The following is a 21,464-nucleotide window of genomic DNA, read 5'->3' on the forward strand; positions in this document are numbered from 1 at the left end:
CCTCGTAGTACCTACAAATACAAGCCAGGGATCCTGTCTGTCCTTTGTTAACTACTCTTGCAATTTGATGATCTGTAAGCTTTTTCCATCAGTCTACTTGGTGCAGGTGGGGGAGGTTAGTCAAGCACTTGAGAGAAGTCTTACTTGTACCTTTTACAGCAATCATGTTCATGCCTGCTTTTTACCGACCTCTCATTCACATGTCAGGTTTAGCTCCACAGTGGTTGAGTTTCAGTCCCAGAAATCCAAATTTGAGCTATGCTCTCTGAGCACTCTGCTAAAGTCATCTTACCAAATGGGCAAAAACTCAGAAAATTTATGAACCAAGAAAAGATCCTCTAACAAGTTGTGTCATATGTTACTCATTTAGGAATATTGCAAAAACACTACTTCTCACCATATTTGCAAATGAAAAACACATGACTGTAACCTGTAATACCACAAGAAAAATTGCTCTTTTGGTATGCTTGGCCCCAGACTTTTGAAATATGAATCCAGCAAGAGAATTTCAGCTTAAGCTAGATTCAGCTCATTATTCTCTTGCCCCTTACGTGCCAGCAGAGAAGCTACTTTGAGAGAATTAACCCATATATATACAGTAGCATCCTGGGCACCAAATGCCATCAAGGAAATGGCACCGAAGACCTGGCTTCTAGTCCCTGAAGAGTCCCTTGCTCGCTGTGTGACTTTACACAAAAAACTTAAGTCTCTCTCAGACTACACTTCTTATCTATGAAAAGGGGATAATGATAATCCTGGACTCTCTTAGAATAGTATCCAAATAAGATGGCTACAGGGAGGGGAAAAGGAGGAGATGTTGGTCAAGCAGCACAAAGTTCCGGTTACACAAGATAACTAAGTTCTAGAGATCTACGGTACAGCATGGTGACTATGGTTAGCAATACTGTACTGTATACTTGAAATTGGCAAAGAGAGTAAACCTTAAGTGTTCTCACCACGCACTCCCAAAACAGCAGCTATATGAGGTGATGGATATGTTAATTTGTTTGATCATAGAAATGATTTCATAATTTTCATGTATGTCAAAACATCTTGAATACCTCAAACATACACAATTATTACTTGTCAATCACACCTCAATACAGGTGGGGGAAAATAAGATAATGTATGTGAAAGCATTTGTAAATTATAAAGTAGAAAAGGGAGAGGTTTTTTATTATAGTCACTTATATTATAAACTCCATTTGGTAATCAAAGCATGGTACTTCTTAAAAAGATAGTTAATTAAAGATTATTTGTTTTCACATCAATTAAAAAATACTAAAGAGACTTACAAGAGCCATAATGAGTTTATAACTCCTCTCTAAAGCCCTTTGCATTCACTATTTGGGTTGAATCAATATGGTTATCTACTTGCCAATTTTTCTTATTCTTTAACACAAAATGTGAGCAGCCTGTTTTTATGACTGGCTCAGAATGTACTAAGCTAATCGATATATCCAGTGATAACAGGATGATTTGGAACACACGTAACAAAAGCTTATCACTTTACTGCGTACTGAATCTGTCAAAATATTTTCCGAGAATTAATGTGAAAATAGAAGTTCTCCATCTTTCATGATGTGAGTGGGTGGCGACAAAGGGATTAGCAGACTATTTCCTGAGTTCACAGCTTGGTGTTTTCCGGTGAAGTATAGCAGATAACTGTTTATCTTTTTTTAAAAAATGAGTTGAATCTGGGCCGAACTAGTATCCAATCCCCAAAGAGGATCCAATTCTAGTTTCCCCTTAGTTACCTTGTCTTAAAATTTCCCCAGCTGTTCTGAGGGGTGGCAGTAAGGGGATGGTGCAGGCAGAGATCACATCCCTCCACACTGTCCCCAGATTCTTGGTGGGGTCTGGATGACAAGGGGACCGCTGCAGTCACTTCACAAACAAGGCAGGTTTGGGCCCATCACCCTCAGGGATGGACAGCTGGAAGAAACCGCATTGGTGAGCTAGTGTGAAATCCCCACAAAACAAGAGCCAAAATCACTCTCAAGTTCACAGAGCAAGTAAAGGCCAGATTTGGAAACCACAGCTCAGTAGGACCTCATCTAAACCCTGTTTGCTACTACAGCACGTGCTTCTTCACATAAGATTGGCTTTCAGCTCTCTTCTAGAGATGTACCGAAATGATGAATACATGGTGATGTTTTAAAATGTGTGATTTTAAAAGAGGACTAAAATTTGCATGGTATAGGAATTAAAGGGTTTTAGTTTTTCCTTGTGGAATAAAAATAAGTCAATCTTTTGGCTTCTTTCCAACCAAAAGAATGTTCAAAGTGACAAGGGATTTAAAATCACAGAACACCAAAAAATAGCATATATTGTTCCAGAATGCCAAGGGCAAGAATCACTCACATACAGCCTTAGAAAAGGAAATACAGATGCTACCGAACAGAACTTGAGGAAATGAGAAGGGGAAAAAAAAAAACCCAAAACAAAACATAACTGGGGATCTTCACGATCTTTCCTAAGCCCAAGCTGAGCTCTAGACCTCAGTTGGCCTAGTGCTGATGAGCAAATGGAGGGCAAGGGACAGTGCGGAGTGGGGGCACCAAGGAAGAAGAACATGGCTGAGAACCATAAAGAGCCTGGGGAAAGCATGGAGAGGAAAAGCTGATGTCTCCAGAGCAAGACACTCTTACTAATCACGCAGCACCTCTGACCTCACCATCACAAACAACACAAGGCTCCATGACCTATCTGCATTCCCGGCTTCCCTTTCCAGAGGAAATATGTGCCAAGGTCAAGGCCTCTGGGGCACCCCGAAAGGGGGAGGACTTCCAGAGGGATATTCATTCATTTCCAACACGGTGAGAATAAGACCTGTCTTAGCTTTGGACTGGATACTAGTTCATTTCTGTAAGAATGAGCCAAAAAATTAAATAAACTTGTGAGGTACATCAAGTGGAAAATGATCATAGCGGTCGCACACAGCAGCTGGTGATCCACCATTCTTTGAAAGAGCGGTCTGTGTGGTTTCTGCGGAGATGCCCGTGCATACTCAGCACACAAATGCTAAGTTCCCAGCGTTTTCTGCAGTTCTCACACAAGGGACTTGAGCTTCCTATCTACCTCATAATAAATAAAGGTAATTATACCCATGGTGTTCACTGCATAGGATACAAACCAAAACGGGCACAGTCACAAATGTGGGCCATAACTTTTTAGCTGGTTGACAAAGCCAGCCACTAAAATTAGCTAAAGCCAGATCCCATCGTTCGTATCAGTTCCATTAAACTCTTCTAAGAGCCTCCTAATGTTGAGGCATTCAGAGCCTTGGATGGCCTTAGGTCACAGCCAAGAGCAGCTTGTAAGGAAAATAAACCTTTATGGTGATGGCACTCTACCCATTAGTACTGTACTTATGAAAGCTTATTGACCTAGGATGGAAATACTACCTGTCATCGATCCTTTCATTTCCATGCAATTATTCACTTCCCAAACCAGGCTACCGACGAATTGCACCCAAATGCAAAGCTAGCCACACCAAAAGATTTTTATCCTAATAAGAAACGTAAGCAAAAACATACGTCATGAAATCACACATAAATCTACATTTAATAACAAATTCATTTCCTAATAAAATACCATCTGCAAGCTACCCCCAGTTTCCATTTGATATATATCAGTCTTTTACTGTTTTCAGATGCAGTTCCCAGAAAATTCTCCTAAGCTCAACTGCAGAACATATCAGTCTTTTTTGGCGGGTTGGGGATGGGGAGTTGCCTGGAATGTTAGTAAATTCTGTAAAACTAAGTCTTTAAACAAATTACTTTGTTCCAAAATCATACTTCAATTGAAATGCTGACCTTTTGCAATAAAGTTGCTTAGACTCCTAGAATCCTTATCATTGATAGAGAAATCCACCCCAAGGGACTATTTTGAGGATGGGCCGAAATTAAAATTTCCCCACTATATACACGACCATAGACACACAAGCAAACATACACACACAGGCTCATTCCATTTCAGTAATGGTTTTTGTCCCTCAACTCACAAGTATATTCCTATCTGTTTATTTGTACATCGTAGAATGCTGTGTTTCCTGGTGTTCAAACCCCACCCACCCCACTTTGCCCCTCTGCTCCCAAAAGCACTTCACTAATACATGGAACAGCCTCTTTCCCTAGATCCAGGGACAGAGTGGGGAGTATTCAGAGAGACCCTGTGACTGCTTTCTGGACAAACCCTTTTAGCAGTAACTCCAAGGAATAACGCTACCACTCATCAATGATGGCTACTTTGACTGGAGACCCAGATCCCAATGCCTGGACCTCTTGGCACCAAAGACTGGGGCTGAATTCTCATGCTGAGTGCTTTTGAAAAGTGCATCCAGATTTGATAGGGTGAATTTTCAGACTTGTCGGAGTTTCAGCCACATACAATCTATTAGGTACAAAGCTCCATAATGTTCCACCCTGTCTATATTTATGCCCATGTTTGAATTTACACCCTTGTAAGCTCCCGGGCAGGCTGTTGGACCTCTTACTGCCTTTCGTCCTATCCTCAGTTTCCCACTATTCTTGAAGCCAGTATGTTCTCCTGACTTTAGGGCCCTAAGCCTCTGTCTCACCCCTTTTTCAAATCCTTCCTTGAGACCTAGGTTTTAAAATAAGTATCTTCTCCACTGATCTCTCATCATTACTTTATTGGACCTGACCCATTTTTCATACAAGGCTCTACCAAAATCTATTTGTACCATCACCAAAGGCTGAGTGCACATAGCAGCTCCTCGGATCATCATGTCCAGAGCTGAAGACAGCTCAGACTCTCTTTGGACATGCCCCTCTCATTGGTGTGCCAAAGCACTGAGGGGAAAAAAAAAAAAAAGCATGAAGTCATTTCTGAGTCTGGGTCAGCCATGTTGTGAATGTACAAGAGAGAAGATTACAATGGAGTGAATCTCACTGGGTCTGTGACCTGTCACTTGGCTAACGAGGTATGGACACAAGCTGATGGGCCTCTTGATGCACCAGTGCCATTCCCAGACCAGCCCTGAGTGATGGCACTGCCGTAGATATCAGGGCAAGAAAAGGGACAAGAAGCCTCTCATTATACTCCTCTCTCAAGGCAGGCTTCTGTTTGGATCTTAAGCATTATGATCCCATATGAAGTCATCCCCTAGAAATTAGGATGAGGACTTCCAAACAACTGTGTAGGAGCAGAGCAGAGTAAGACATAGGCAGACAGGGTACCATTCAAGAGATAAAACTGATGATGGATTTGCTAGTATTTGTTTCCCTTGGTTCATATTAGTTGATTAATGCCATGGCTTAGAAAATGTACTCAAGTAACCATTTCTGAAATTCATTCATTTAACAAACATTTATTAAGTATCTACTATGTGCCAGGCATTTGCTAGGCGCTCGGGATACAGAGAGGAAGGAGACAACCCTTGCTCTCCAGGAGCTCACAGTCTAATAGAGGAGATAGACACATGACATGAGTGACTACAGTACATGAAGAAAAGTGCTAGTCAAGTTGTATGTAAAGTGTTAGAGGAGCCCAGAGGAAGCAGGCTGCAGTAAGCCTGTGGAGTCAAGGAAGATTTCACAGAGAAAGGAATAATCAAGCAGACTTGAAGGAGGAACAGGATTTCACCAGAAGACAAGGGAGGGTAGGGAAAGACATTCTAGGAGAGAGAACAGCAGGCACAAAAGCAAGGAAGTGTGATAACGCATGACATGACCGGAAACCACAGGTAGCTCCACGATGCTGAGACTTCGTCTGCATGTGAAGACATGGTAAAATGGGAAGTCAGAGAAGGAGCATGGAATCAGAGTGAAGAGCTTTGTATGCGGGACTAAGAAATCTGGACCTTGTCCTGGAAGCAATGAGAAGGCACAAAAGAATCCAAAGCAGGGAGTGACATGGCTGGATGTGCCCATGAAGTCAGCCCAGATGGAGGATGGTTTGGAAGAGAGGTGAGACCAGAGGGAAGGAGAGCAGCAAGGAGGGGCCGTCACAGGGGCCCATGGGCACTCTGAAGGCAGGGAGGGTAAAGAGCTGACAGGCTGGAGAGATACTTAGGAGGAAGCTTGACAAGACTTGATGAATGATGATACAAGAAGCAAAACCGCCTCAGGGTTGAAACGATATGAAAAGCATGCATTCCAAAAATACAATCCACAGCCCCACTCCTCCTTCCCACTTCATGGTCCCATTGTCCTCTGCAATCACCGTGTGTGCTGAATACGAGTAATGAGTAACGGCGCAAGAGCCAGAGGTGCACATGGTCAGACTTCTCTAATTCAGACCCCACTAACTTGGAATCTGCAACAATTCACATCGACTGTCTGGGCCTCCTATTGAGCAAAAATTTCAACCTACTTTCTTCCTCTGCATCTTTTCAAGCCTTTAGGCACCAGTAACAGGAATCTAATCTAAAAGCAGTAGCTTCTTCCAATCAAGCGCTGGCGGTGCTGCAGGCAGCCGCTTACATGGTGGCATCTTAGTGGCACCCAGTATATGTCCCCAACCCAGCAGCCACAAGGCCTGGGATCCAATCATTAGCGATTCATTCCTTTGGGAGAGGCTTGGGGCCCTCCGACTTCTCTTTTATAAGGCAATGATTCCAGAGATGGGTAGGACATTTAGTCATTCTAAACCCAAGGGGATTGTGGTTGAGCACAATGACTTTGGCTTCGACAGAAGGGATCAAGGTAGTGTAAGAGGGCTATGGAGGTACAGGTGGAAGACAGTGGTACAGAAGGGAAGACTGAGGGACATGGAAGGTAACATTAGGATCTTGCCAAGGAATGGCCCCACAAGCACTCAAGAAACCAAGATTCTTAAAGAATGCCTTCCACTTCTGATACCAGCAAATCACACTTTCACATTCTTGTACCTTAAGGAGCTTCTGTGTTTTATGCTTATGAGATGCTATTTGCTAGTGAAGGCCTATGGTGACTCCCAATCTTTTTGTGGACCTCACACTTCTTACGACCGATTACAATATCCAGTGTTATTAATTTGTACATATGACTACAAGTGCACTCTCTGAAACTCTTTCGTAAGTGCAACTTTTCACTCACTCAGACTGACCTTGTCTTTGGCCATTCCACATTATGGAGATTTAACTGTATTTGCAGAATGGTAATCACTCAAGTCACAAGCGACAGAAGATCGGGACACAGACTGACCTTGAAGAGTCTCATTTCTGGCTCAAGAAGGTAAATAAGAGCTGCTTGTCAATACTTGACCATAGAGGTTAGAGCAGTGAACTAAAAAAAAAAAAAAGAAGAAGAAAGAAACAAACAAACAAACAAAAACAAAACTTTAAAAAATTACTTACTTCATTTGTTTGGAGAATCGTGAACTTTGGCAGTTTAGGCTTTGAACTGGCTGCACTGGGTTTTCCGTCCAAGAGTGATCCAAATGACAGATTCCCAAAGCCGTTCTCAAATTCAATGGAAGGTTTCAGTGTTGGAGGGACGTCTGGTGCCTGATCCTGGCCATCCATGGGTCTGACATATGCAGTTGGCTTTTGCTGCCCCATGTTTGTTTTGCAGTAAAGCCCTGGTGGAAAGTTCTGAACTGAAAGGCCACTGCTGGGAGCTAATAAAGAGGAGGCAACTAGGGGAGACCCAGGAGCTTGCACTGTAAATTCAGATTCTTCTGATGAGATGGACTGAAAGATTTCTTTGAACGTATCCCCTGCACTGGACTTGAGACTACTGTCTTCCTTTGCAGACACGTTTGACTCTTCAGTGGCTCCAACCTGGGGCTGTTCAGCTGGGTAGACAAAGAAGTCTTCCAGTCGGGCTGGGGGTTGGTCCTGTGTAGACGGCGGCAGCTTGTTTGGCTGACCACTGGCCTGGTTGGCTGGGACAATGTTAGCATTATGACTATCCCGTGACCAGTCAGCTTTTGATTTCCTGTTGCTGTGTATGAGAGTGGAATTCAGTATCACGACGGAAGGTGGAGGCATTGGTGCTGAGGGATGAGTGCTATCCTGGTGAGGTGGGAGCATTCGGTTCTTTTGTTCTGGGAAAAAGCTTGGTTCATTTTTGTTGATGGGAGTCTGGGGCACAGAATTCTTTGGGATCCCCACTAGATGATTCTGATTAGAATGGTTAGTTAGCAAATCCTTCATTTCATCATAGTTTCCCAGCGTGTTCTGGACTCGGTTGGCAAGTGCATCCCCTTTGTTTGTCTAAAATAACAAAAAGATGGGGGTGGGAGGAGAGAGAATGAATAGGTTTGTGTTTCCTAATGTTAATGTTTCAAACAGATGTCCTAAGTAGACTAGCATATAGGGTGCTTTAAAATTCTCATGCTGCCATATAATTTCATTCTTTTCATGTGCTATGTAAGAAAAAAAAATCAGTAACACTATTGAAAGAGCCTCTTGGAATGAGCTGTGTGCTTAACGTCTGTAGGCTCCCTGGCCTGTCCTTAAATGTGTTCATTGGGAGAAAGTTTTAAATTACATCACTTATAAATTTTATTAGCAATGTAACTTATTTTAGGTCAGATGAGCTGAACGGTTACATTCCATATTGTGATGAACAACTTCAGCTTAGTGATCACTGGAATTGTAATGGAATGTTCAACTTATATTTGTTCTTGACATGTCAGCTCTTTGTGCCACATTATACCATGAAAAAGGCTTAGCCCATTGGATCAGGAAGTCAGTGAAATTGTGCAATCATGAATATATTGGTTTAGAAAAGCTCAACATCTAATTGAGCTAACATGACTAAAGCGAATCTAATTCCTTTTAATCAAAGGACTGTATAAATTACTAGTGTCTGCCCACATATTCTGGGGCATCTGTGTTTACGTATTGATGACTCATACTTGTTTACTTTGAAATGGTGCAATTGTTCATCAGCACTGACTCAAGCTCTCCTGTGTCTTTTCAATGATTTAGAAAAATTTATTCAAGAATTTTAAGCTATTGCTTACGTAAATGAAAACAAAGCCAGATTTCCAAAGCGATGTTGGCAACTAAATCATTCTATGGACGATCAACAGACCCGGCTATATCATCCCCCATAGGAAATACTAAGCTTGTTAAAAATGGCTGTGCTTGTTCTTCCAATAATTAAGTTGCTGCATGGGTTACTGTAATACAGATAGCACAGCTTTCATAACTAGAAAATGGTGGATACCTATATACTTAGAAGAAATGACTTTGACGAAAGCTCAGCTGTTCATCTTTAAAAGTGACTTTTTATTATTATTCCTTGTACCTGCCAAAGGTGTTCTCAAAACAAGCTGTTGGATTCAGAAGGGCAAAGGACTTCTTTGTGCTTAGGCTGTACTACTCTAGCCCAAGATGTTGCAGTGAGACAAGGTTACTGGCTTCCATGGAGCCATGTGGTAGCAGGACCAACGGATGGGTAAGACACCCACCCTATGTAGCCTCTAGGTCTCTGGGACCATAGGCATGCCCTCCATTCGCAGGAAGGAGTGACAACTTCCCCAATGACACAGCATCCACTGTAGATAGATGTTTAACTTCTCAGAACTCTTACACGCCCTTAACCCAGCCCAAGCTCCTGACATCCAGTGGGGAGTGTGCCTATCCAAGGCTGGGATCTCAGTCTAGACCTAGGTTGTCTGGCTGTGTGCTGTTCTCTGTATGTGAAGATGGAAGTGTGCAGATGAATGAAGGGTGAAGTGCTGGAAATGGATGAAATCACCCAGAGAAAGAAAATACAGAATGAGAAGATCAAGCTCAGGAGGAACCCTGGGGAACATCAACCTTTAAGCGACCAAGAGAAGAAGAGGAGCCGGTAAAGGATACCAAGAAGGAGCAACCAGAGAAGGAATCAAACTGGTGACCTTGGCCTTGTTGTTAACACGATCTCCATGTATTATAAGCAGTATCCAACTCATAACATGTGTGAAGTCATATAAGACATTTCCAAAGAAATAAGGGCTGTGAGGGAAATAGGATTCCAGAAATTACGAAAAAGTACACTCAATATTTGCTACGAGGGTCCTGTTGGGGGTGGGGAATTTGGAAATCCAATAAATGTCTGTTTCAGTTTTCTTATCCACAAGAACATCTGATATTGCATCACATGCAACCTTAGTGCTAAAGCAGTGATTAAACAATTAACATTCCATATAAACCTCAGCTGAATAATTGCTCCATTTTCAGAAGTACATTTTAAAGGCCTATTTAATAGATAGAGACAGGTAGAGATCACTTCTATTCCCTGAAAATCCCTAGGTTTGTCCATATTAATGGCACAAATTACTCTTCAGCCAAGGCCAGAATGCACTCTGGTTAGAGTGGTCTCCTTTGATAGATGGTGCATGACCAACAATTTGGGTAGCAGCCAAACCCAGTCTCCCTCCTATTCAGTCCCTTAATTCAAAACAAAGAGATTTTATAATGCTTAGGGCCCAGTAAGAATTTAATACAAGCTTCAGGGGAACCTGGGTGGCTCAGTCATTAAGCATCTGCCTTCAATTTGGGTCATAATCACAGGGTCCTAGGACAGAGCCCCACATTGGGCTCTCTGCTCAGGGAGGAGCCTCCTTCTCCCTCTCCCTCTGCCTGCTACTCTGCCTAATTGTGATCCCTGTCTCTCTCTCTGTCAAATAAAATCTTTTATAAAAAAAGGATTTAGTGCAAGCTTTAAATACTTACAGAGTTGCTCTGGACCCTCAAACAGTTTACCTCTTGGGTCACATGATGGCTTAACAAACACTAATACCTGGCTATCTTCAAGGATCTGACCCAGCAAAGGGGGAGACAACACCATGTTGTTTCTCATGTTAAATGCCTTTGTTTTACACTGCCTCATTTAATGAATTTGGATGTTGCTTCCTTCCTTCACACAAAAAGAATTCTATAAGAACTTTTCTCTTTTTGCCTTAGCTAGCCGAAAGCTCCAAATTCAACGGACTGAACTTTCTTTGGGAGTTTACTGGACTTCTATTGAAAGCTCATTGAACTTCCATTGAAACTAAGCTCTACAGCATCAGAACCTTGCCTTGAGATGTCAAAGAGACCAGGACAATACCTCAGATTCTTGAAAAGTAATTCACTCTCTCCAGGTCAACATAATCAAGACTCAAGAATCTTAAGACTCATTTGCTTGCAAGCAAGCTAGTCACATTCCTGTTCCCGTTCAACAGTAAATAAACGGGATGTGCTCATCTTTTCTTCAATGGAGAGAACCTTGGTTAAGTTTGAATATCTCTTCATTTACTTCTACTGTTATAATGATCTGGCTTTCCAATGCAAGCTGAGGTTTTTTTCCCCATCTCTAGGTTTTAAAATATGTTTAAAATTAGAACTTATAAACCAGCCAATGTCTAAAATTATGTCTACTTAAACAAAATTAGAGGAAAACTAAAGTTCTCTGAATAGGTCTAGAAAATCAACCTCCCACCATATAGGGTATACTATAGCAATGATTTATTTTTCTGCATAAAACTATAAGCTCTTAAAGGTCAGAGACCACCTTTCATTCACCTCAGTTCAGGACTAAGCACCAGGTCAGGTGCATATCAGATACTCAAAAAATTGTTGCTGACACAAATTGAATCCAATTATAAGTCATATCCTACCTATATCAAAATAAAGGCTTTGCGATAGCTTAGAGTAAATAAACAAATAGAAAAGCAAAAGTCAGGCTGACTTGGTTACTATGATTGAACATTAAATTGAACTTTGAACTTCCTGGTAGCTAAGAAAAAAAAGAAAAACTCACAGCTTACTGAATTATGTTTGTCTGATGAAAGGAAGCATATCTTAATTTATTAAATAAGACAAATGGTTGCCAGATACTAAAATGTAAAAAAGAATTCTTCTCATTGGTTCAGTTATAAGAACCTTTGAACATGGGGTAACTGGGTGGTACAGTCAGTTAAGCATCTGTCTCTTGATTTTTACTCAGGTCATGATCTCATGGGTCATGAGCTCAAGGCCTGTGTGGGGCTCCTCACTAAGTGTGAAGTCTCCTTGAGATTGTCTCCCTCTCATTCCATCCCTCCTTCTGCTCCTCTCCCTGCTCTCTCTCTTGCTCTCTCAAATAAATAAATCTTTTTAAAAAAACCTTTTAATAATAAAACAAATTTTTTAGCACCAACTTCACAGAAGATGCAAAGATGTTCTTCATGTGGCTTATTCTTATGATGACTAAAAAAAGAGCACTGCATTAAAGTCTAACTCAGTGAAGGCATATCTCTATGTGGAGTTGGGGGGCTAAACTAAGAGCTCCAGGTGTGGGGTTTTCCTGGACACAGACGACACAGGGCCAGAGCTGGGATACCTTGGAGGAATGAAAGGGTGTCAACTCCCTTAGACTAGCTTCCTCACAGAGCAACGGTCTCAGAGGGACTTGTGAGCAGAACTGCGAAGCAGACAGTTCAAGGTTGAGTTCACTGGCGACACTTTCTGAGTTTCTGATTGAAGGAAGATCCATATGCTTTGCAAAACAGACGTGCTGTGGCTACAAGTAGGAATTACCACGGCCATGCTTAAGACACATACTGGTAAATTCAAAACAGTCACGAGGAGGGGTTAGGCACAGAGGACACACAGACACATAGTCTCAATCTCCAAATAATAATTCGCAGGACAGTCCAGGTCACCTGATTCACCTCTCTGCCTTTCCACCACCGGTGCTGGGTAAGTGTCAACAAGTTTTTTAAATTACTCTAGATGTAGATAGGAGAGCCACTGGATAGAAAACCCAGTGGGGCCTGAAACGCATTTCTATGCCCCTACACAATGGGGATGACTACAGACCACAGAGACTTGATTTGCACTGAATGTTCTTTCTGGATTCTTAGTAATCCTATTAAGGAGCAAGGTATTCTTGGCAGTTTTGATTGGACATTATAAAAATGGCAAAAATGAAAGTTGGCCATTTCTTTCAATTGTAGGCTTCTTTCCATTGGCCAGTTCTTTACTTCCCATTCTAGATCATTGGTTGATTCTTAAAGGTAACCTCTGCAGCTCTTATTTTCTAAATAATCACAATTTCTCCATCATCAAGGAAATGCATTTTCCAAGTATTTTCAGGCATAAATTATATGTCTGGTTTGTGGCCCATGACTAACAACACTCCTTCACATTGAAGCTTTCTGCCTCATTATTCTAAGAAATGCAAAGTTGCCTCAGTTTGCTTCTAATGCTATCTACAAATCAGTAGTAGAAGTTCATTGCAAGATTAATGTACTAGGAGGCAATTGTACCATCGTATTTCTTTTAATAAAAAGTAGCAAAATAATTTAGGTTTTGAGGCTCATTTTTCCCCTTTATTTCACTGTAGCTAATGTATATGATTTAGTAATTCCTTTTTTCCTAATTGTAATATTTTTATAGTTAATCTCTCTAAGATGTAAGTTGCTATTTCTTTCTTTAATTATAATAACATTAACATCTTGAACTTGTACAGCACTTTCCAGATTTCAAAGCAAGGTCCCCGGTTCATTTGATTTGATCCTTACAACAATTACATGAGTCAGGAGAGCAGCTCTGATCTCAGTCTGGCTTCTACCTCCCCAATAAAAATGACCTTGGATAAGCCACTTAATCTCTCTGTGCCTCACTTTCCTCATTCTCATAGAGTGGAAAGAGCTATACAATGTCAGCTGTGGTTGTTGCTTATTATTATTATCAGGGATTACTTCATATCAGGTATTATTATTCACTTCAGAGAGGAGGAAACTATAAGTCAGAGGAATGAACTTTCTTCACCAAAGTCACACAGGAGGTAGGTAAGCTTATCAGGTCTTCTCACCTCCTGTGGGAAGATCAACAGCTTCCTGTTACAGGTAATGAACCACATAACTGGGTTCTAGATTCACTGCTGGCACAGATATGAAGCTGTAGAGAAGCCACTTCTCCTCTCTGAGCCTCAGATTCCTTGTGGGCCACACAAGGAAAACGAGTACTCCAGTTGTTGGAAGGACTAAACAGGCCCATGTAAAGCCCTAGCATGTGTCTGGCAGATAGCAGCCACTTGCTACACACCAGTTCCTCAGCCTTCCCAGTCTTTCCACACTGGCCTAGACATGTCAAATAGCTTCAGGTTCTTCAAGTGCTTTTGAAGGCATCCTTCTCAACACCATAGCACAAAGTCAGATTTGAAAGTTATACGCAATAGAAGCAGCCCCATGGAGAAGTTCCCCATCACCAACCGAATGTAGGGGTGGTCAACATCTTTTCCATTCTGGGAATGGTAGGGGTGAAGCAAAAAAAGGAAAGAAATCAGCCAGGATGATGAGAGATCACCATTTATTCTAACTGCTGAGAAAGGCAGTGGGTCTTAGGGACTGATGCTTATTGGCTACTTCACAAGCTACCAACACTACTGGATAACTTAATAGGTCATGTTTTAGGTTTTAGGGTGGCAAGAAATTGCCTGAAAGTCCTGATCCACCACCAGGAGTTTTGATTTTTAATTTGATAAGTATTCCTACCACAACCCTAAGGAAGGGTCGAGGTATTTCCTTGTCTCTACCAATGGACCATGGACCAGCTCTAACACTTCCACTGCTACTGGCATGTCCAGATACCCCAAGGGTGTCCACACCAGTCCAGGTCTAGGGAGCTGATGGAGGGGAACATCAGTTCTAGTATCATCATCTAGGGGAGGGGGAAGGGAAAGCAAACCCTCTAGTGATTTTTCAGGGAATCCTGAACATGGACACAGTACAAGATGGTGGCTGATCATCAAAGCAATGGTGAAAGAAACAGAATCACTAGGTCACCAACTGTTAGCTCAATTCCTCTCCTATACAGTCTCAACTGAATCACAACCTCTCTCACCTGTTGAGAAACAGAAAGGCAACAGGCTACTAATCACACAATAGGCCTGGCCCTGAGCTAGATGAATGTTCCCTCCTAGCATCTCTACCTGATGCACTCTTGTCATAGCAAGACAGATGACTTCTGAAAACTCTGGCCATGTTGATGACAGTTTTTTTTTTTAAACTGCCTACTCAAAAACACACTGCTGACATCTAAAAATAAATATGTATCTATATTACAGTCCTTTTTAGTAAGAGATGGCATTTACCTTAAAGGTACAAGACCATTAATTCAACATGATTTAAGTTATAAAGAGGGGATAAACCAAGGGCTCTACACCTCATCATATTAATAACATTGAGCATGGAATAGACTTCAAACTTTAAGAATGACTCTTTGAGTAAACCTCCTTTTTCTAACTCAACCAAAGTTAAGACATAAAACTCATCTGGTTATTCCTTTCTTAAGAAGGGATAAGGCACCTATCATCCTTTGACCTCTCTTCCATTTTCTGGAAAAAATGAAGGCCACAATGTCTTGCCATGGCTAGTCACTCTTCACACACTCTTGACTTTGTGCCTGCTCATCTCCTCTGGGACCCTGCTCCACTCACCGTCACCTCTTCCTCCTGTCCCTTTACCCTCTCCCTTTTGACTGACGTCTGGTCTTTCCCATCAATCTTTGAACATGTTCACATTTTTCCCATTATGAAAAAAGAGCCTCTTTCCATAAAATTTCTCCCCTCAGGTTCTAACCTACCTTCCTTTCTTCCTCCCTCCACACAAAAAGTTATCGCCTTTCTTTGTTTTACCGCTTCCCATTTACTCCCTGAGCCCAGGCAGTTCACTTCCCACAATGAGCACCACCATCAACAAAATAAAACAACTCTTCCTAAGGTCATTGATCCCCCCACCCCCCAACTACCAAATCCAACAGCCACTTTCCAGTGCTGACCTTTCCTGCTGCCCTCCCAGACACAAATAACTAACAAATCCCTCCTCCATAAAACCCTATATCCCTTTGATTTCTATTAAATGATTCTCCTAGTTCTCTTCCTACCTCTGTGATCATTCACTCTTTTTTAGATTCCTTTCCTGGTGTCTACGTTGCCACCTCTTTTACTCCTTAAATGCTGCTCCTCCCCAAGACTCTCTCTTTGTCCTCCTTATTCAGTCATCTGACAGCTTCCATGACCACCTCCCTGCTCACATCTAACTCTCTCTCTTGAGCACTCTCATTATCTCCAGATCCCTACACCCAATGCCTACCAGTAGGTCTCTCTTCATATCCCACCAGCATCTCAAACCAACTGTGCTCAAAACAGAATTAATTTTCTTTTTCTTTGCAAGCACCAACACTGTTTCCTCCTGAACAACCCGTTAATGAGACTGCCATCTTCTCAAGTCAGAAATAGGGGAATCATTTACTCCTCACATTTTCCACAGCCAGTCAGACATCTAATCTCATCATGTCACTGTCCCTCTGCTGTCTTAAATCCTCTCTGCCATGAATTCCCCTTAGCTAACTACAAAATCTTCTTTATCTGACTTCTCCTTTGCCTCACCTCCAACCAACTCACCACACTGCCAACATCATCTTCAAAATTCTTTGTCTGTCCTGGCCATGCCCTTACTTGAAACTGTGCGGTGACTTCTCTTCATGTATAGAATTGTGTCCAGTCTCCTTGGCATGAGGTACCAAGTCTCCACTAACCTCTTGCCTGCCTACCTCTGTGGCAGCTGCTCTGCACTCTTACCTTCCATCGCTCATGATATCTTACTCCTCTTTGTGCATTTGTCTAAGATGTGACTAGCATGTAGTGGGCCTTCAACAAATGTTCACTAAACTCATCATATCCTTAAATACACATGTTCAGGGGTACCTGGGTGGCTCGGTGGGTTAAGCCTCTGCCTTCAACTCAGGTCATGATCTCAGGGTCCTGGGATCCAGCCCCGCATCAGGCTCTGCTCAGCGGGGAGCCTGTTTCCCCCTTACTCTCTCTCTCTCTGATTGCCTCTCTGCCTACTTGTGATCTCTCTCTGTTGCCTCTCTGCCTACTTGTGATCTCTCTCTGTTGCCTCTCTGCCTACTTGTGATCTCTCTCTGTCAAACAAATAAGTAAAATCTTAAAAAAATACACATGTTCAAAGGCAGTATGTAAATTAAATCAATTGAGATAGGAGAAATGCTTTTTTAAGGATTATACTATTATTGACAAATTGGAAAGTAGCAGTTTAGGTAACCTAACTCTCTCTGTCAGACTTCCTGAACTCAAAAGGCACCTGAGTCTCAGTCAAGAGCTGCTCACTTATCGTGAACAAGGCAGTAAGACTCTGCTCTCAGTGGTCACTGAGCCCAACAGCTTACTCTATACCCCAAAGTGGTATTTGTGCCAATGCTGTCCTTTCCTTTCCCAGAAGTCATTGTCCCCTAATTGGTGCCCTTCTAAAAGCATGACTCTCAGAAATTTCCCTCTATTGTTGTTTTAACTCTTACATCATTTTGTTTCATTATGGAAAATTACACTGCTACTAAATTTCAATAAACACCAACCAGCTGCCAGCTATTCCACCAGATTCTTCCTCCCCCAAGCCCCACCCTGAATAGAAAGTTCAGAGGCAGTCATCGTGAAATCAGTAGTTGTAGACAGAGCAGCAGGAGTGTTAGTGGCTATGCTAGGTAAGCCACCTGGCTATGCCACCCCCTTGCCCAGGGCACCCCATCCTTGGTTGAGGCAATCTTCTCATCCAGAATGATTAACCACCAGGAAAAAGTGATCAGCTTTTCCCTTTATCCTAGAACAAGGATTTTCAAAGAGCACTCAAACCACTCCACAGCTACTAACAACCTAACACGGGAAAGGAAAACAGTGGCCTCGCTTGCAACAGATGGCACTGATCGGGAGGAGAAAGACACAACCATTGACTTTCTGATGAAGTCTTCAGGGGCTGCCTTGTCAATAGCCAAGGTGGGGAAAAGCATCAAGGGAGCACTGTTTGCTGTAGGAAGTGCTGAGCGAGACAGAACTTCTCGGAAACAGGAAGTCTCACTAGTCCTGTTGAAATCTGAGGACAGAATTTGCCTCTGAAGACTTCTTCAGAAAGCTGCAGTTGCCCCAAATACAATGTGTTTATAGATTTTATGTGTCAAATATATTCTCCTGGAAATGATTTGGGTGCTTTAAAAATAGATTAAATGTTGATTAGTATGTTCAAAAACTTAACAAACAACCATTTTCCAGAAAGATAAATTACATACATATTCAGTTACCTTGTAGGGCTCCCCAAAAAGATCAAAGCCTGAAGAAAAGAGATCATCTTCTTGCTGGACTTCTTGATTCCTCCGCTCCCACTCCCTTTTTTTAAGTGCACTACGGTCTTGTTCATAGTGACTGATAGGAAAAGAAAAAGACAAAAGAAGAAAAAGATTAATTAGTCGTGTCATTCAGATCTCTCTTGTTATCAATAAGAAGAAAAACAATACAATCCAAGGCTACCCAAATGGATATACTGCATGGGGAGTGGAGAAACATTTTCTTGACTCCCAAAGGGTTTAAGATCCAGTTCTTTGGAATATAGAAGAACATGGAAAACATGCTTATTAGCAACCATACTCATGCCCATGTGAGTGTTCCAGAATCCTCTTCTCTTGTCCCTACTTGAGTACCACAGGCAATTAACGGCTCCCTGAAAGTCCACTTGCAAAAAAGTACTGAATTCAAGTTGCTTTGTGTTACCAACTGCTTAGGGCTCAGAATTCCCAGACGTCATGGAGTCCTAAGGGAAAGGAATTAACCAATATGTCACAGGCCACCTGTAATTCTGTCCTGAGCCCACAGCCAGAGTTAGCCTGTTGTAACGAAATCATAGGGGAGTTTACGGGCATTTTTGGAAGTCTACAAAACACCGAACCACTTATTTGCTCACACTCCTTTTTTGTGGTGGGCGTGTCTTTTCCCTTCTCATAGTTGTATCATAGGATACTGACAGCCTCTTTAGGAAACTCTTCACAAAGAAAGTGTCTGGCTTGAATGGCAAACAGCTAACAACAAAAGGTATCAAAAGCCTTGGATGACCTCAAGGCACACGTGTTTTATAAATGCTGTATAGCTCTGTGACTCGTCATGTTTTAGGTTTTCCCATTGGAGAATCAGTACAGAAGCTTCCAGACAATATCTAAGATATACTCCAGGCCCTGGGATTTTCTAGTATGAAATGATTCCCAATGAAGAATTAGGCAAGAATGTGCCTATTACCCCATAACCTATAAGTCTCAAAAGTGGTGGATTTTATTTTGTCCATTGGGTTTTCTCTCCCCTGCCTTTGATCAAAATCTTACCTGAAGTGAACACATGTAAATCATACAAATCATACAAATCATACAAACTAAATCATACATACTAAATCATACAAACATACGTAAAATGCCTAACAGGTGGTGTACAAATGTTGCTTTCCTTCCCCATGTTAATACTGCCATGTTAAGACTTAATTAGATAATTGGCATGCAAATGAACATAATAGCTAAAGGAATTACAAGAGATAAACTGATAGAAGAGTAGAGTCGACAGGTTTTGAATATATCCCAGACCTTAATGCCTACCCTTGGTCGTCTAGTTTGCTCATGAGTATCATAACTTTTAATTTATAAAATAAGAGCCCAGAGCATGAAATAGCCATGCTTAACTAGATATTTATATACGTGGAGTGTGAGTTGCCACTACACTTAATCACCCCCTTTCTCCACAGGAATCTTTGAACTGACAGATTCAAAGTGACTTTGATAGCCTTATCTTCTGAATCAACAACACTTCATTCCTCCGATTTAAAAAAAAGTGGCCACATTTAAAGAATGCTCAGACGTATGTTATACTTTCACAATACAAACAATGCCAGACACAGAGGAGCTTGCTAGGCCAGGCACGAGGGGGCTCAGTGAATGTCATCACCATCTGGGGAAAACAAAGGAGGTTGACAGCACTACACCAAGCCCAGACCCCACATATGGGCCCCGTCTGGTCAAGAAAGATGACAAGTCCAGATCCTGGAAGGCAGTCTGTCCTTCGGAGTCTCAGACACCATCCAAGGGGTGACACTTGTTGGCAACATCTCTCCTCATTGGTCATGAGTTGAGATCGGAACCCTACCCGGTTGCCATGGGTCGCAATGTCTTTGTGTTGGAGGATGAGGTGTGATCAAGCAGACAGAGTCACATCTTCAGAACGTGCACATGGAGCATGAGATCAGACTTGAGCACGACGCATGGGCCATGCATCTCCCAAGCCCATCATCAGTGTGTCCAAATGTAAGAAAGAGAGGGGGAGCATCAGGGGTGGAGTTGCACCAAGTTAAAGCAGTATTTAGTGGGGGGCAAGCCAGGAAGTTCTGTTGCAAAGGAAGACACTTCATTTCTTCGCCTGCCACAGCAGTTGACTCTTCACACAAAAACAAGAGCCCAAATCTCATGCTTCCGAAAAATGTGAGCAAGATGTCAGCTTTCTAGCTATCTGTTCATTCAGTGCATCTGACAGCCGGGAATGACAGGCCCATAGATCACATTCAGTTCTTCCATGAAGAGAACTGAGGTGCTTTGGTCTCTTGGCTTTGCAAACTATCTTCCTTCTTCTCTGAGGGAAAGATATAATTAAAACCCTGAAGGAAGAGAAGGATGAGGAGAAGAAAAGGAAACATATTTCCACTTGCGCAACACTGAGCGGCCAGCAGCCAGGGCACTCTGGGCGCTTTCAACCTGGGTTTGATTTGTGAGGGAGGCTCCTGGCTCCATTTTGCATCAGTTCATTAGCTACCAAATTCCAGACAAAATGTGAATAGGAGATTGAGTGTGCACATGGGTGTTATCTCTTGCAAGCAAAGTGCCTGCTGCGTTTTTTAACACATATACCAAAGAATAGTTAATTCTCCTATCTCTGGCAAGAATGAATTGAATCTCCATAGAGTATCACCACTTTTGGAAGGCAACCAAATCGTTCCAACTTCTTCCTCCTTCGCTCAGCATGGCGTTGTATTGAAAGCTTCACAGGGCGAGGTGTAATGGGGAATGAACTCCACAGTGATGAGGCTTTCACAGTGCAGAACATCCCCGATTTCTGACTGAAACCAAAATTACTAATTTGAAGCACCAGCTAATTAAAACCACAGCTATGTATTTAGCCTCTTGTTATACCTACTGCAGTTTATAATTATAGAGACCTCTTTATCTACTCAATTAAAGTTCTTATGATTGAGGCAGGTTGCGTTTGAACCTGTGTGCCCCGTGGGGGCAAGAGAAAAGCATATGGCTGTCCCCCAATGATGTGATGTACCATGTACACTCCAGGGCTTGTTGTCCAGAGCAAGGAAGTGCTCCATGGCCCACAAAGAAATGCTCAGGCCAGAAATGTGAATTAATCACCATATGATTGGGCTAAACAATTCAAATTTATTCACATTGAGGGGGACTGGGGAAATTGGTCCTATGAGTGTGAAAACCCATTTCCCTGTTGGAAGGTGGAGCCAAAAAGCTCAACCAGAGGACTCTTTCCTTCGTAGCAAGTCAGGACATTCTTCTAGCTTTTTTCCCCCGATATAGAACACAGTTCATCACATTATGGTGCCATCAAAACCACTGACCCACCACTCATAACTCACTTTACTCTCAATTAACCAAAGACCTCTGATCTCTCTCTCTCTCTCTCTCTCTCTCTCTCTCTCTCTGTGCATCCTATGTC

At 42.2% G+C, this 21,464-nt stretch overlaps 1 protein-coding gene across 1 annotated transcript; it reads right to left on the reverse strand.

Annotated features, from left to right (window-relative positions):
* Positions 1-1,762: 1,762 nt before the first annotated feature.
* Positions 1,763-19,894, reverse strand: LOC116862821 (AF4/FMR2 family member 2-like). Its single transcript, XM_032850245.1, has 4 exons — positions 19,884-19,894; positions 18,008-18,128; positions 7,304-8,164; positions 1,763-1,935 (listed from the first exon to the last, which is right to left on the reverse strand). Exons 1-4 carry the CDS (start codon positions 19,892-19,894, stop codon positions 1,885-1,887), a joined length of 1,044 nt encoding a protein of 347 aa, XP_032706136.1. The 3' UTR covers positions 1,763-1,884.
* Between the last annotated feature and the right edge of the window lie 1,570 nt (positions 19,895-21,464).

This window comes from Lontra canadensis, unplaced genomic scaffold (genome assembly GCF_010015895.1).
Source record: "Lontra canadensis isolate GAN:19392208 unplaced genomic scaffold, GSC_riverotter_1.0 scaffold347, whole genome shotgun sequence".
Classification (NCBI taxonomy): Eukaryota; Metazoa; Chordata; class Mammalia; order Carnivora; family Mustelidae; genus Lontra; species Lontra canadensis.

Bases quoted from the DNA above. Each gene is read 5' to 3' on its own strand.
- LOC116862821 (XM_032850245.1), bottom strand. The intron at 8,165-18,007 runs GTAACTGAATAT...TTGTTATTTTAG, and splicing joins TTTTTGGGGAGCCCTACAAG to ACAAACAAAGGGGATGCACT. The intron at 1,936-7,303 runs GTAAGTAATTTT...GGTTTCTTCCAG, and splicing joins CGATTCTCCAAACAAATGAA to CTGTCCATCCCTGAGGGTGA.